Consider the following 14,368-nt stretch of genomic DNA (forward strand, 5'->3'; position numbering starts at 1 on the left):
ACAGCAGAAATGAAATTATAAGTATGTTTGTATATCAAATTAATCCAGTATTTATATGGTAGGTATACTGAGTTATGATTAAATTCTGGAAAGATAATGAAATACTTACTGACAGGGAATAAAGTATCGTTACACTGATTAAGAAATGTTTCATCAGATTTTGTACACAGGTAACAAACATATGCACCTCCAGATGAACTTGTTTAGAAAAAGTGTAACTTATAGTTGGTTCAGGGATTCATACTGTATGAAGAACAGATAGACTTACAAGTCAACCATATATTTACATTTTGCCATGAGAACGCTCTTAAACAGTAAGGAAACATTATGGCTTTATAAAACACAGGCATAAACAACAAATGTTTAAGACAATGTAATTGGCAAGTTCTACATAAAATGGAAAATTCTGTTAGGAAACTTTCAAAATTAAAAATAACCACTAAAGCTGGCCTCTTCTTACCTTCAGAAGGCATTTGTACTCTTACTGTATTCAGGATAAAAAAAGAAAAAACAACAACAAATTCATCATTAAAATTGCTGAAGAGAAATGTTGTCGAAATTGTAACTTCATCCAAAGTAAGAAAATATTCATTATGTTGGCATGTGAGGAATAAACAATGTCCAACAGACACTGGTTATCAGTAGCAAAACCTACATTACTGTAAAAGCAAATTATGTCAACACATAATCCAACAAAATTTGAACAGCTTCAGAAAGTATAGTTAAATGCCATTGCTTCTACTGTGTGACTCAGCCATACACACAACATGCAACTCAAATTTTAAGTCAACTACATTTCTTTCTTAGCTGCCTTTTAATTGACCAGTCCAACATCTAGTTATATTAGTTAGCTCTGGGAAAAATCAAACATTACACCACAATAATATCCAACTCATAAAGATATATGAAAAAAACTCTTTGCAATTGTAGCCAGGAGTTGTGTACTTTTAACCTCTAGATGTTGCTTTCTTTGCTCTCACCAGTTCCCAAGGAATCTATGTACATCTTTAAAACCTGGAAACAAACCATTACTTCCCATCTGTCTTGTCACAGTGTTGTTCTCTACACATTATCATTCAAATTTGAGACTGGTGAAGCAGTCAGCACCCTCAGTCTTCAATCAGAACCCATGAAATGATTACATTGGTAAAACTGTGTTTGTGCACTTCTTTGTGTGAATGTTCCAAAGGTAGCATCTTTCAAATGGCTATACATTATGTTATTCTGCATTTCATACTCGGGTACTTCTTTTGCTTTAATTTCGTTGTGCCCTTACTTTTTCCCAAGAACACATCTGTGAATATTTTTCTCCCGAGATGAAAAAAAAAGTAGCACTAACACATTAGCACAAAGACAGCTGCAACAAATTTTGTGGGGTATTTAGAAACATAAGATAAAAAATAATAATCAAAATATATTGAAACATCTTAGAGTGTTTATTGCACACTATACAGTCAAAAGATAAAAGAAAATACACATATAAACAAATGCAAGTTTAAAATAGTCAGTGAAAACAGAAAAAATATCTGTCAGTGAACATAATTTATAATAATACTACTACTGAAATAGTAGGAAAGGAACTATCTAAATCAAGTTCACAGCCAAAATTGCTATCAATTCTTCTGCTGCATGAATTCTTTTGTATGTGTGTGTTGGTGGGAGGAGGGGGGGGGGGGAGGGGGTGAGAATCAGGAACCAATCTCCAAAGCACAGCATGCAGTCAAGTTTTATTTGGCAGAATACTGCTCTATGTGCTAATGGAATGTTACATTTAAGAAATGCTTACATTGTGTACATCAATAAAAATATCACAGATATTTCTTATTTTCTTTATCACTGATTGCTCATACTGCTCAACTATCAAAATTTTCATAATGCAAACACACACAGAGAAACTCCTTACATTTAATCAACTGTAACAATCTGTAGTATAAACAAAAAATTGTTTCTTTTCTTCAAGGAATCGTGAATTTTTAGTGGCAGCAAGTATGTCAATTTGGGCTGCTTAGCTCTGGATTAATTCTTTCATGCCTATATTAAACCTAGAATTCTGCATACGAAGTTACAAGGTGTGGCAAGCTGTCCCTTGAATGCCTCTTCTCTTTAGCCACAGTAATCAGTCATACAAAAGAGTCCAGCCCATAAGAAGGTAAAACCTGGAATCAGTACCCTGTCCAGCCAATGTGCAAATTAACACAGTTATTAAATTTTACCATTTAGGAGCAAAAATTAAGATAGCCAAATATATGTGGCTATCGGCAACCTAGCCAATATGCTACAGGCAAGAACTTATAAGTCTGAATGAAGTACTTGGAACAAATTATGTTAAAGGCAGATTGCACCTGATCTGTAACCATATCCAGTTGCACCACATCATGTGAAACAACTGCACACTTAACTCATAAGGCACCATCCATAAAGCCTTGACATCTGCATTATACACACAAGCCTGCACAACAAGCAGCAACTGACAAACACTTAACACAGCCCACGAGGAATGATTTAATCAACTTTTTAGCTTATGTGATCATAATTTTTAGATATATTTTCAAATCTGTGTTTTTTGCACAAAAATGTGTGATGCCTGCTGTGAGAGGACAGCAGGTCTGATTAAGTTCCAGGCTTCACAGACTTGTAACAAACATACTTAAAATGTCGAAGCAAACAGTTGGTAATTACACTTGAGATCATACACAGACTTACAACTGGTTTATATACAGTCAAATATTGACTCATTAGATGAAGATACAGAATGACCACCAACACCAGCAGAAACTTTTGTTGCTACAAAATAATTTTAAGGGGACCATGAATGTGACATTCGGGAGCTATTTTGAAGCAATGTCATATTTTCTGCTTGACACATTTGCGCAGGACAACTCAGAATGGTACACAGAGACTATATGCAGAAGAACGCAGTGATTTTCAGAAATGATTTGATGATAAAACAGACTTTACTTGGAAAAATCACAGGTGCTGCAAGAAAGGTTTAGGAGTATGGCCTCTAAAAAGCAGCAATTTACTCTCTGTGAAAGAATTCATATTCATTCCACATAAAGAGTGCCTAAGTAGTGAAAAGAGCTACCTCAAATCTATAAGGATTTACGTACTTCCCTGTAAGATCAAGACTACAGTGAAACTGAGATACACTAATGCCAAAGAGAAGACAAGGCAATCTCCAATGAAATGGTGTATGAGCTACTGGTTGTTGGGATGACAACAGAGAGCAGCACTTAATTCTGAGCATTGTCTCAAGCACAGTGGAATTTTCATACAATCCACCACACTGCAGAACTGAACTTTGTAGTCAGCCCAAAATCTCCCATCTCCCATTACTAACTCAACAGATGTTGTTGTTCTAGCAGTTTAGAACTAGCAGTCTCTAGGAAAATAATGTCACAGAACAGATTACTCACAATAGCAGAGAGATAGTTGGACTCTACAGCTCCAAGTAAAACCCTGTGAATTCAAGAAGCAGCAAATTGCAGTGAAAGTAAGAGACCAATATTTAATATTCACTTCAAAATACAATCCAAGTCTGCTTCTCTCTACTATCCGTGGACAATCCAACAACACATTTCATTGTCAACTGTAAAATTTCATTCAGAATGACTATATTTCATTGGAATAAATTCTGTAAATAATTCTTCACAAACAAAATATCATGGCTACATATTACTACAGAGAAGTCTTTTTTGAAATTTAAAACCTTGCATGCTGTTCACAAAATGGTGATATCACCACATTTTGAGCTTTTATGTGCACTCAGTATTCTATTGGTAGTAGCCACTGAGCTTATGAGGAAATAGAACAACAACAACAACAACAACAACAACTTAAAATTAGAGAGGATGTTACCTACAACACTGAGTCATGGAGTCACATTATTGGTGTTCATCTATTCAGTGTTTCAAGCAGGCACAATTTTTTTCCCTCGCTTATAAGCTTGATATTCATGGGGGCAAAGCACTAAAATGGGGGACTGGTTACTACTCTAAAAAAGAATTCACGCAGCACAACACGCAGTTAACATGGTTTTTGATGAAACAAGAAATAAACTTGACACCTGTGTACTTAGTTCAACAGGCAAAATAAAACTGGTAAGAACATATTTCAATACTTTTAAAGTTTAAGTATGTACAAATTAGCTTTAAGTAGGAACCAGAATTTCTCCTGTCATTTTTAGAAGATAGAATTTCAGTCAGAAACTCAAAGAAAAGCAACACCACATTAGAGCAATAACCATCATCCATACACTAGCTTGTTACTACCACAAATTGCTTATTACATACATTCCATTTGAAGTTGAGATTAAGGCACACAGTACAGCTGAATATTCAGGTTTTAACACTACAAACTGCAGTAAATACGAGCGCTGACTCTCCTTACGAGAAACTCTGTGATGGGGACTCAAGTGACTAATAAGAAAATAAAAAAAGCTAACATTTTGGAACATGATCTTTAGATGATTACAGCAGTTTGTAGAGTTCATTTCTGCTCCTCATGGTAGCACATTAAACACTAAGTTTCAATAGACAGGATACTTTGAATGACTGTCATTCTACCCAGCATCATTATCAACTTAAATTACATAATGATTATTCAACATGTATAATTTTGATAACTTTCACTTTAATATTGCACAAAAATATACATTTATTGAATGTAAAATTTGTATCTCACATTATTTCTCACTTGCAATACACTTGTGTAATGTTTTTGATCATTTACATATGGACTGCAAATATTTAGAACTAAAAGTGTTCTATACTGCTGTATCAAACTTCAGTTACACAAACAAAGAAATTATAAAACTGACTGTACGTGGTGTTCAAAATAACATCCATCTTTTTAATTAAAAAAAAATAAATAAATAAAGGAAGTATCCATATGAATTTCACATACATGAAATTCACATGCATACAAGGAATTAATGCCACAAATTTTTAATAAAAATAATGTTACATACAACTGTTTTCAGTTTCAGACCTATACTAATATGGAACAACTCCGTGATAATTAATATTTTAAGGTATTAATTTTGTTCAAGGCAAAACTAATGGTATAAAAAGTGGAGTGAAGAATAGAGGTAAGTATAAACTGATGCCTATACCAAGCAAGCTTGACCCCCAATTTTTCTTCTTAAATAATTATATAATTTGAGCATCATCTCGAAATGTATCTGTGAAATATTTACATGGAAAATAAATACAAAGAAAGGACAACACATCATAAAAGAAATCTTGCATAATGACGGCAGCATAAACAGTCGACTTCTGTATTAATACTTAAAAACTCTGCTATTCAAAGGCAACGATTGCTGAGGGGTAAAACATACCTCCGGAAGGCTAAATACAGGCATCTTGTCTTTTGAGAGTAGATAATACCTGCCAGCTGGCAATAAAATAAATAAAACTGTAGACAGTCAGAACACAAGGGTACATTTCTCATGTCAGGGCAACAGTACATAAACAATCATTAACACAAAAATATCTATTGAAATACTGGCAAGTAATGATTATTTCACTTCGTCAGGAGGATGGAAAAAAAAACCCGTTTCTTTACAAAGCACACGCTACCGTACTAACCAATGAATCTAAAGCAAGTGACATTATGCTGGTGCTATTAATAACCTTGCCTCCCCTCCGACCATTACTCCCACATGCAGCAAGCATCCCATAATCTGAGAACACTGCAGCCGCAAGTATTACTCTGTCAACTTCTAACTCTGCGAGGCTGTCTTTATCATTTATCTTCACAGATGGCCTTGTCTAGCTTCACTTCATGTGGGTGTGCATGGAAAAAGGATGCCGTTATTTGGGTTGATACAGAAGCTTTTAGATTGCGGTTTTATACCTTTTCACTTTAATAACCAAGTTTGGTATGGGAAATACTATTTACCAGAAGTCTGGGGCAAAATTGGGCATCTTATGACTGGGATATAATACTGATCACAATTTGTCACCTCCTCATTTCCTCCAAACTGAACATAACTCAGATATTTATCAGAATGCATTAAACCAACAGGCATCACAATAAATACACTAACTTAGTCCACAAATGCTGTTCAGATTTATTATTAGCATCAATTTTTCAGCAAAAATTTAACTTCCCTGAATTTGTATGTAGGCCATATTACACCTGCAGTTTCCAAGATACATTAAAATTATGACTACATCACAGTATTAACGGCAGAGGTGACAAATTTTGAGCCAGTTAAACAATGGCATAAATAACATAGTTTGACATAGGACATAAGAGGAACTAAACTCATATCACCTATGATTTATCGAATCAACAAATAGCAATTGTGAACATCACCTTTGACATGTAACAAATACTTTGTTGAAGGGCAAAATAGCTCATTTCTTAGCTGCTGACAACAGACAAAGGAAAACATAAACCAACAATATTAACAAGTCTTCACATAATTTAAGACAGATGAACACACGATCTTCAGAAATAATAAATTAACACTTATACGCAAGTGACACATAAACATTCTCATTTGAGGAGGAAGAGTAGCAACATTTTTAAAACCTACAAGGCTTTTTATGGATGCTTCTAACATTCCTTTGTACAGAATTTGGAGAAAAATTCATTACTGTCACATTTGGCCATATTAATTTCAATAATCTAAAAGAAAAATCATATACTTAACAGAAATGCCACTGAAAGACAGACTAAAACAAGATTTGTTGCTGCTGACATGATGCCTACACCTGCCAGTCTAGCAGCCTGTATGTTGAACTGGTCTTCGGGCTGCAGTATGTCACCATATTTATCAAGAAATTCCAGTATAATGCCATTTGTCCAACCAAACCCAAGCTGTACCTCATACTCTCCACCACCTCCATAACCTCCAGCGACAGTTGCATCATACTTTTCGAACATTGCTTCTGATGAATTAAAAGCTTTATAGTTGGAATGTACCCACCTCTCTGTCAACTCTAGTGCCAGTGCTTTCGCCCAGTCATCCCCAGTAGCGTTCAGGCCCATGATCATTATATACTGAAGAGGGGGCCAAGCATTTGGATAGTCCCACTGTTCACCACTGTGCTCCATTGTCGTAGGTATACCACCTTGATTTGTCATAATTTGCGATTTCTCCAAGTATTTCATAATTTTTGCCACACGATCACTAGTCATATCACTTTTATAGTAGCAGCCTGTCCACAATGGTGCCAGATTTGAAGGGTAGAAATAATCTCTCTTGATCTCATTGATTGTGTCGTAATCCAACCAAGCACCAACTTCCTCATGCCATAAAACTTTGGTCACTGCTTCCTTCCACTGTTCAGCAATTTCTTCATACATACTAGACTTTTCTGCGTCATTAACAACATTCATAAAAAAATCAGAAAGTATCTTTGCATTCCAAAATATTATTGAATTTAAGTCTACAGGAATAATGTACCTCACTTTAAGATTTGTAAGATTTCCCTTATTTGTTGCATTCAAAATAAACCATCTAGTTGAAAAATCCCAACCTGATTCAGCAGCAGTCTTTAGCTCTGAATAGAACGCTTCCTTTTCTTCTGCTGTTCTGAATATTTGGGCACTTGTGTAATCCTCTCTGTATGACTCAGGTCGAGGTCCCGAGGACAGATCAAAGTATCTCGCTAATTTATACTGAACACCATCTTTTTCTATTTTGATGGTGTGATTGACCATCCAATGTTGGAACTCTTTCTCCATGGTGACAATATGTTCCTTGACAAAGTCAATATCCTTTGTCTCATCAACATAACTTTTTATCATAGGAATAAGTAGTGGAGGCTGTGAGCGCATAGCATAATATTTTCTGCCACCATTTGGAATAAATCCATAAAGGTCAACAATTGATAATAAATTATGTAACATGCCCTTAACAGTATTATACATCTGTGACACCAAAAGGCCTCTTACAATCCAGTAAGAATCCCAATAGTAGAACTCTCTGAATCGCCCTCCAGGGACAATTACAGGATTTGGCACATATATAATTGAATAATGATCAGGATTATTTTTCACATCAGTTCTTATCTTTCTGCCCAAGAACTTCCACAACAAATTCAATTTTCTAGCCCAGTCACGCAAATCTGGATCATGGATTCTGTCAAGAAATGCAGGATGCTCAACCCAATCTTCTGGATCCCACTCCTCAAATTCAGAGCCAGCTGGTTCAAATGTATCATTTAGAAAAACTTCAATATCAAAACGTGTAGGATTTTTCTTTGTTCGATTCATCATTTCATCAAAACGTTGGAGCGTCTCATTTGGAGGATATTTCAATTTCATATCCACGAATGTTTTCGAATCGGAGAAAATTGAGGCCATCTGCACTGTGTGGAGCAATTCGCCATAGCAGTATATGTTGCTATCGCATGTTGGAGGCAGAGTGTCGCTTCCAGAGACGAGTGACATCAAAGCAAGGCACAGAATGACTTCGCTTTCGAGGAACATCTCCGAAACAAACTGAAAAGGAAATAAATAACATCAGTTACAAATGAAGGGACATTCAAAATTGATATAAGTTAACTAATTTACTTTACATTCCTAGACTTAACTAGTACTCCACTCTAAATACTTCACAATACGCTAGTGAAATTAACATATACCAAGACTGCTAGTATTAACTGTGAAACATTTACTTAGCAATCACAGGATATTTTGTTAATCACTGTGATGGATCTATGCTAGTATATTACAGGTAATGTTTCACATTAGAGACTAACTTTCTTTTTCCTTTTGTTGTAACATTAAGTCTCTTCAAACTTCTCCAAGATGGGATACTGTACAATATACCTCTCAAGATGTTTTAATCAGTTAACAAGCAAGACAATTTCTCTCCCTCCTTCAATTCTTTCAGACAATGCAATTGACTATGTCTTATTTCAAAGGCAGAACTATATTTTTCAAAACTGTTGTTACACTTCCTGTAAAATGTTTGGGAGCTGTTCCTGCAGCCACATCAGCACTAATTTTTCCATTGCAGAGTTATCTGAACTGTCACAACAGTACTGCAATCAGTTAATTTAAATTTACCATCTAAAGAATTTTTTTAGCAACCATCCAAAGAATTTTTTTAATCCTTTCTTCTCGGACTGAACTAGTACTCACCTTCCACATGGCTGTGCTATCATAATGCACAACACCAATCTTATGGAAGTGTACGAGCCAATTACAGATAGAAGTCTGTGTTCTCAGAACCTGTAATTTAACAAAACTTTTTGACACCTCACCTTCAGTTTTAATATTCTGTCTGGCAGCAACATTTATAGTCTTAGAATTAGAGCCCACTATTAGCTCCCGCTGCTGTTTTTTGCATGGTTTGGTTATAACTTTCCACAGTGCTACTGAGACACTATTCTGCCTCAAATTACTATGTAGTCAACATACAATTATATACAAATTCATTCTCATTTAATATTTTTTGTGTGGTAAAAGCACTCAATTGGTTGAACAATCCTCTATTTCATGAAATACATCTTCCCAATGATTAGGACCGACAGGTATTATTGGGAGAAGAGTATGGGGTGTGGTTGGGAGCACAGACTAAGATCTAGTCCTAGTTTATGCTAACTGCTCTTTTATACTTTCCTGAAAACTTACCACACTTGTTTCCACTTCTGCTTATTCGTCAGTCTCTCTTTTCCTCAATCATTAATATCTATTGAAAACTAACAAGAAGAGGTCCCTGGTGGTGGAGAAACCGTCTATATGGTGATGTAGGTTAAGGTCAGTGGTCTCACACCCTGCAGCCATTCATCCTGCTGGCCCTCATGTGCAAGTAATTGGAGAGGGGGGGGGGGGGGCAGTTCGGAATTTCACGTGATCCTACATACCTTTAAAAACAGAAACTGGTTGTGTAGCATAACCCTACACCAACAGTTGTGGGTTTAAATCTTGTCTGGTGCTTCGAAATTTTTTAATTTTAAATCTTTATCAAAATGACTTTGATCATTATTTTTATTTGGTTGCTCTTGTTTTCCTTGAGGTGGGTGTTAATGCTTCTTTTTGCAGTTACTATGCACACTTAGCTGCATGTGCAAGGGATTTTACATACTCCTGCTGTGGCAAGCAGTGGGTGCAGGTCCTTTGCAATGTTCCAATATATGTGCACCTTCCTTGTTGATTTACTCACTTCTCTTCTCAGTACTCTGCTCAGGTGATGTATGATTGTTTTGCGTAAATGAGAGGGGAAAGTCTCTTTAGTTGGTTCTTTCTAACTAGAAGTGCCAGATATTTTAGGGTGGCATACCCTATGTATCTTTTCATCAGAGTCACCATTTCTTTTCAAGGCAGGTTTGAAATGATCGAGTTTCTGCTTCAAATATTCTTTTTGCCTGCTGCACCAATGTTTCGATCACTCTTTCCTGTTTGGGATGGTGACTGGAATTTCTGAGAAGGTACTTACGTGTATGAGTGGACTTTCTCTAGACTTTGTTCCCTAAAGTTCCAATGTTTTTTTTTTTTTTTTTTTTCCTTTTTCTCCAAGAGGTCATAACGAAAGTTTCAACAACATGCTGAAACCAATGTGGGGATTTCTTCTCTATCATTTGAAGGGCTGCTTCTCTTAATTTTTCCATATAAAAATCTCTAAACTGTACTGATGGGTTCCCCATAGCCACACTATGAGTTTGCTCATAGAATCTGTAGTCCCACTGAAAGTGTGATAATATCTAAAGAGATTTGCAACACTGTTTGTGAAAATACTTTCCAACTGTGACATTACCTTATTAAGAGGAATCATAGTAAATAGTGATACAGAATCAAAACTGACCTCACCATTGGATTCAACCTGAGAGCTTCTAATTGTTTGAGGAAATAACCAGAAGCTTTGATACCAATGTCAGCTTTTCCTATAAATGCCTGTAGGAGAATGGCCAGTTGTTTGTTTATCCTACAAGTCAGATAATCAATAGTGCTAACAATAGATCATAATGGAATACCACGTTTGTCTACATTTAAAGATTTAAAGGTTGTTGTTTCAACTAACTACCTAGGGATTACAGTTATGAACAATTTAAATTGGAACCATCATATAGAAAATATTATGGGAAGGTGAACCAAAGACTGTTTTGTTGGCAGGGTATCTGGAAGGTGCAACAAATCTACTAAAGAGACCACTTAGACCACAACTGTCCATCCTCTTCTGCTGCACTGCTTCCCAGTATTAGATCCTTACCCAATAGGATTGACAGAAAGTACTGAAAAAGTTCAAATATGGGCAGTTTATTTTGTCTTGTCACAAAATTGGGGGGGGGGGATGTGGGGGGGGGGGGGGGGGGGACTCATGGAGAGTGAAGTAATCATTAAAATAAAGGCATTTTCTGTTGTGGTCTAATGTCAAAATATTTTGTTAACACATACCAACAAACAGAAATCAGAGTTGCACAGAAAGATTTAGGTGTCCATGCTATTTGCAATCAGAATAAACACTTGAGTGTTAATTTCAGTACAATGATGTAGACACAATATTCTCCTTTCATATCACCTCTCACTTTTCATTTCTTTTGCTTTTCTTATCTGCATCCTAGAGTAGACAACATTCCATTAGAACTACTGACAGCCTTGGGAGAGCCAGTCCTGACAAAACTCTACCATCTGGTCAGCAAGATATATGAGACAGGCGAAATGCCCTCAGACTTCAAGAAGAATAGAATACTCCCAATCCCAAAGAAAGCAGGTGTTGACAGATGTGAAAATTACCGAACTATCAGTTTAATAAGTCACAGCTGCAAAATACTAACACGTATTCTTTACAGACGAATGGAAAAACTAGTAGAAGCCAACCTCGGGGAAGATCAGTTTGGATTCCGTAGAAACACTGGAACACGTGAGGCAATACTGACCTTACGACTTATCTTAGAAGAAAGATTAAGGAAAGGCAAACCTACGTTTCTAGCATTTGTAGACTTAGAGAAAGCTTTTGACAATGTTGACTGGAACACTCTCTTTCAAATTCTGAAGGTGGCAGGGGTAAAATACAGGGAGCAAAAGCCTATTTACAATTTCTACGAAAAGCAGACGGCAGCTATAAGAGTCGAGGGGCATGAAAGGGAAGCAGTTGTTGGGAAGGGAGTGAGACAGGGTTGTAGCCTCTCCCCGATGTTATTCAATCTGTATATTGAGCAAGCAATAAAGGAAACAAAAGAAAAGTTTGTAGTAGGTATTAAAATCCATGGAGAAGAAATAAAAACTTTGAGGTTCGCCGATGACATTGTAATTCTGTCAGACAGCAAAGGACTTGGAAGAGCAGTTGAACGGAATGGACAGTGCCTTGAAAGGAGGGTAAAAGATGAACATCAACAAAAGCAAAACGAAGATAATGGAATGTAGTCAAATCAGATGATGCTAAGGGTATTAGATTAGGAAATGAGACACTTAAAGTAGTAAAGGAGTTTTGCTATTTGGGGAGCAAAATAACTGATGGTGGTCGAAGTAGAGAGGATATAAAATGTAGACTGGCAATGGCAAGGAAAGAGAAGAAGTGGAAATTGTTAACATCGAGTATAGATTTAAATGTCAGTTAGTCGTTTCTGAAAGTATTTGTATGGAGTGTAGCCATGTATGGAAGTGAAACGTGGACGATAAATAGTTTAGACAAAAAGAGAATACAAGCTTTCGAAATGTGGTGCTACAGAAGAATGTAGAAGATTCGATGGGTAAATCACGTAACTAATGAGGAGGTACTGTATACAACTGGAGAGAAGAGGAATTTGTGGCACAACCTGACTAGAAGAAAAGATCGGACGGTAGCACACATTCTGAGACATCAATGGTTCACCCATTTAGTACTGGAGGGTAGCATGGAGCGTAAAAATCATAGAGGCAGACCAAAAGATGAATACACTAAGCAGATTCTGAAGGATGTAGGCTGCAGTAGGTACTGGGAGATGAAGCTTGCACAGGATAGAGTAGCATGAAGAGCTGCATCACACCAGTCTCAGGACTGAAGACCACAATAACAACAACATCTTAAATATCTAAATGCTTACTTACTAGTTTCTACATAGCAACACTTTTTTCTGTCACGACAGATCTGGCCTCGAGATGACTGCATCCTCTGCACTTGTGCTTTACCAACTCTCATAAATTTCATATGACATTTGCATGTAATCAATTCCTCATTTCACTGCCTGAATATTTTCTTTTATACCGTCCAAAATAATCATTTGTGTTATCTTCAAAGGCTCCATTCCTACTTTTCGCCCAGAAGGAAAAAACAGTTACAAGCTTTTGAGTTATTACAATCATGCTCATTTTTCGCAATATTGGTAGCCCTACTAAAAATGGCCTTTTAAATACAGTGTACACATTAGCATACTTCTTAACTAATTTCAAATTTTTATTATTGCTGTCATTTGCAGACAATACACCTCAAATAGAGTCATTAGTTTTACCATCATAATTAGTCCTATCTAATTTTCTTTTACTATATTGGTACAGTTTTTAATATTCATTAATAACAATATTTGTTTCTTTGTGTCTTTCGCCTGCTGCCTGTTGCAAGCTTTACTGTACGGTCAACAGAGTCATATTCAACTTCTCTTCAGTTAGTAACTTTTTACACTTCTGAGATTTTAACATTAATAAGAAAAGCAAAATATTGCACAATATGATACTAGAATTAATATCTCACTCTGCAATGGAATGTGCACTATCACTAAACTTCTCACTAGATTAGAACTGTGTGCAGGAATGGAACTAACCCCTGGCTGTGTGGGTACAAGCTTTTAATAATATTTTAGAGTGTGCCTATGTATTGTCCTACTGAAAGAAATGCCAGCCATGTTACACACAGGAAGTACTGCAATTACTGTGCATCAAATCCTGTATGTGGATGACAACGTACCAGCTGTTTACCCAGTAGAATGACCACCAAACTATGCTAACTGAAAACTTTACCACCTTGTTGCTAAATATGCACCACACCAAAATAGCCATGACAGCTGCCCCAACAGTATAATCAATGGGCAAAACATTCCGGCTTAATGATGCATTTCTCAACAGTTGATGTAAAACTGCAAGACACTTGTCATCCCAATGAAAAGAATTAATACAATGAAACTTGTGGATAATGTTTTAGCTCCCCTCCTCCTCTCCCCCCCCCCCCCCCCCCCCACAAAAAATCAAAATATTGCCTTCCACAAGGACACACAAAAGACTAGTAACAAGTGTGTCGATAATGAAAAGTATTAAACAAGTTAGTAATATGTTATTGTCACACAGAGCACAGTTGTGCATAAACCCTGCTGTTTATTTTATTAAAAAATCCATTGTCCGAACTATGATACTGTGTAGTTACGAGTATGTACGTATTGCACAAGTTCCATCATTTGGTACTCCACAATGCAATGATATAGCATAATAATAATAATAA

At 36.2% G+C, this 14,368-nt stretch overlaps 1 protein-coding gene across 2 annotated transcripts in view; it reads right to left on the minus strand.

The window, feature by feature from the left end:
• Positions 1-1,413: 1,413 nt before the first annotated feature.
• Positions 1,414-14,368, minus strand: part of LOC126236016 (trehalase-like) — a 29,224-nt gene continuing 16,269 nt past the window's right edge. For both annotated transcript variants that reach the window (XM_049945029.1, XM_049945028.1), the window contains one exon: positions 1,414-8,457. In XM_049945029.1, coding sequence (XP_049800986.1) covers positions 6,649-8,445 — 1,797 coding nt within the window. In that variant the 5' untranslated portion in view covers positions 8,446-8,457 and the 3' untranslated portion in view covers positions 1,414-6,648. The remainder of the gene's footprint in view (positions 8,458-14,368) is intronic.

Source organism: Schistocerca nitens, chromosome 2, assembly GCF_023898315.1.
Source record: "Schistocerca nitens isolate TAMUIC-IGC-003100 chromosome 2, iqSchNite1.1, whole genome shotgun sequence".
NCBI lineage: Eukaryota > Metazoa > Arthropoda > Insecta > Orthoptera > Acrididae > Schistocerca > Schistocerca nitens.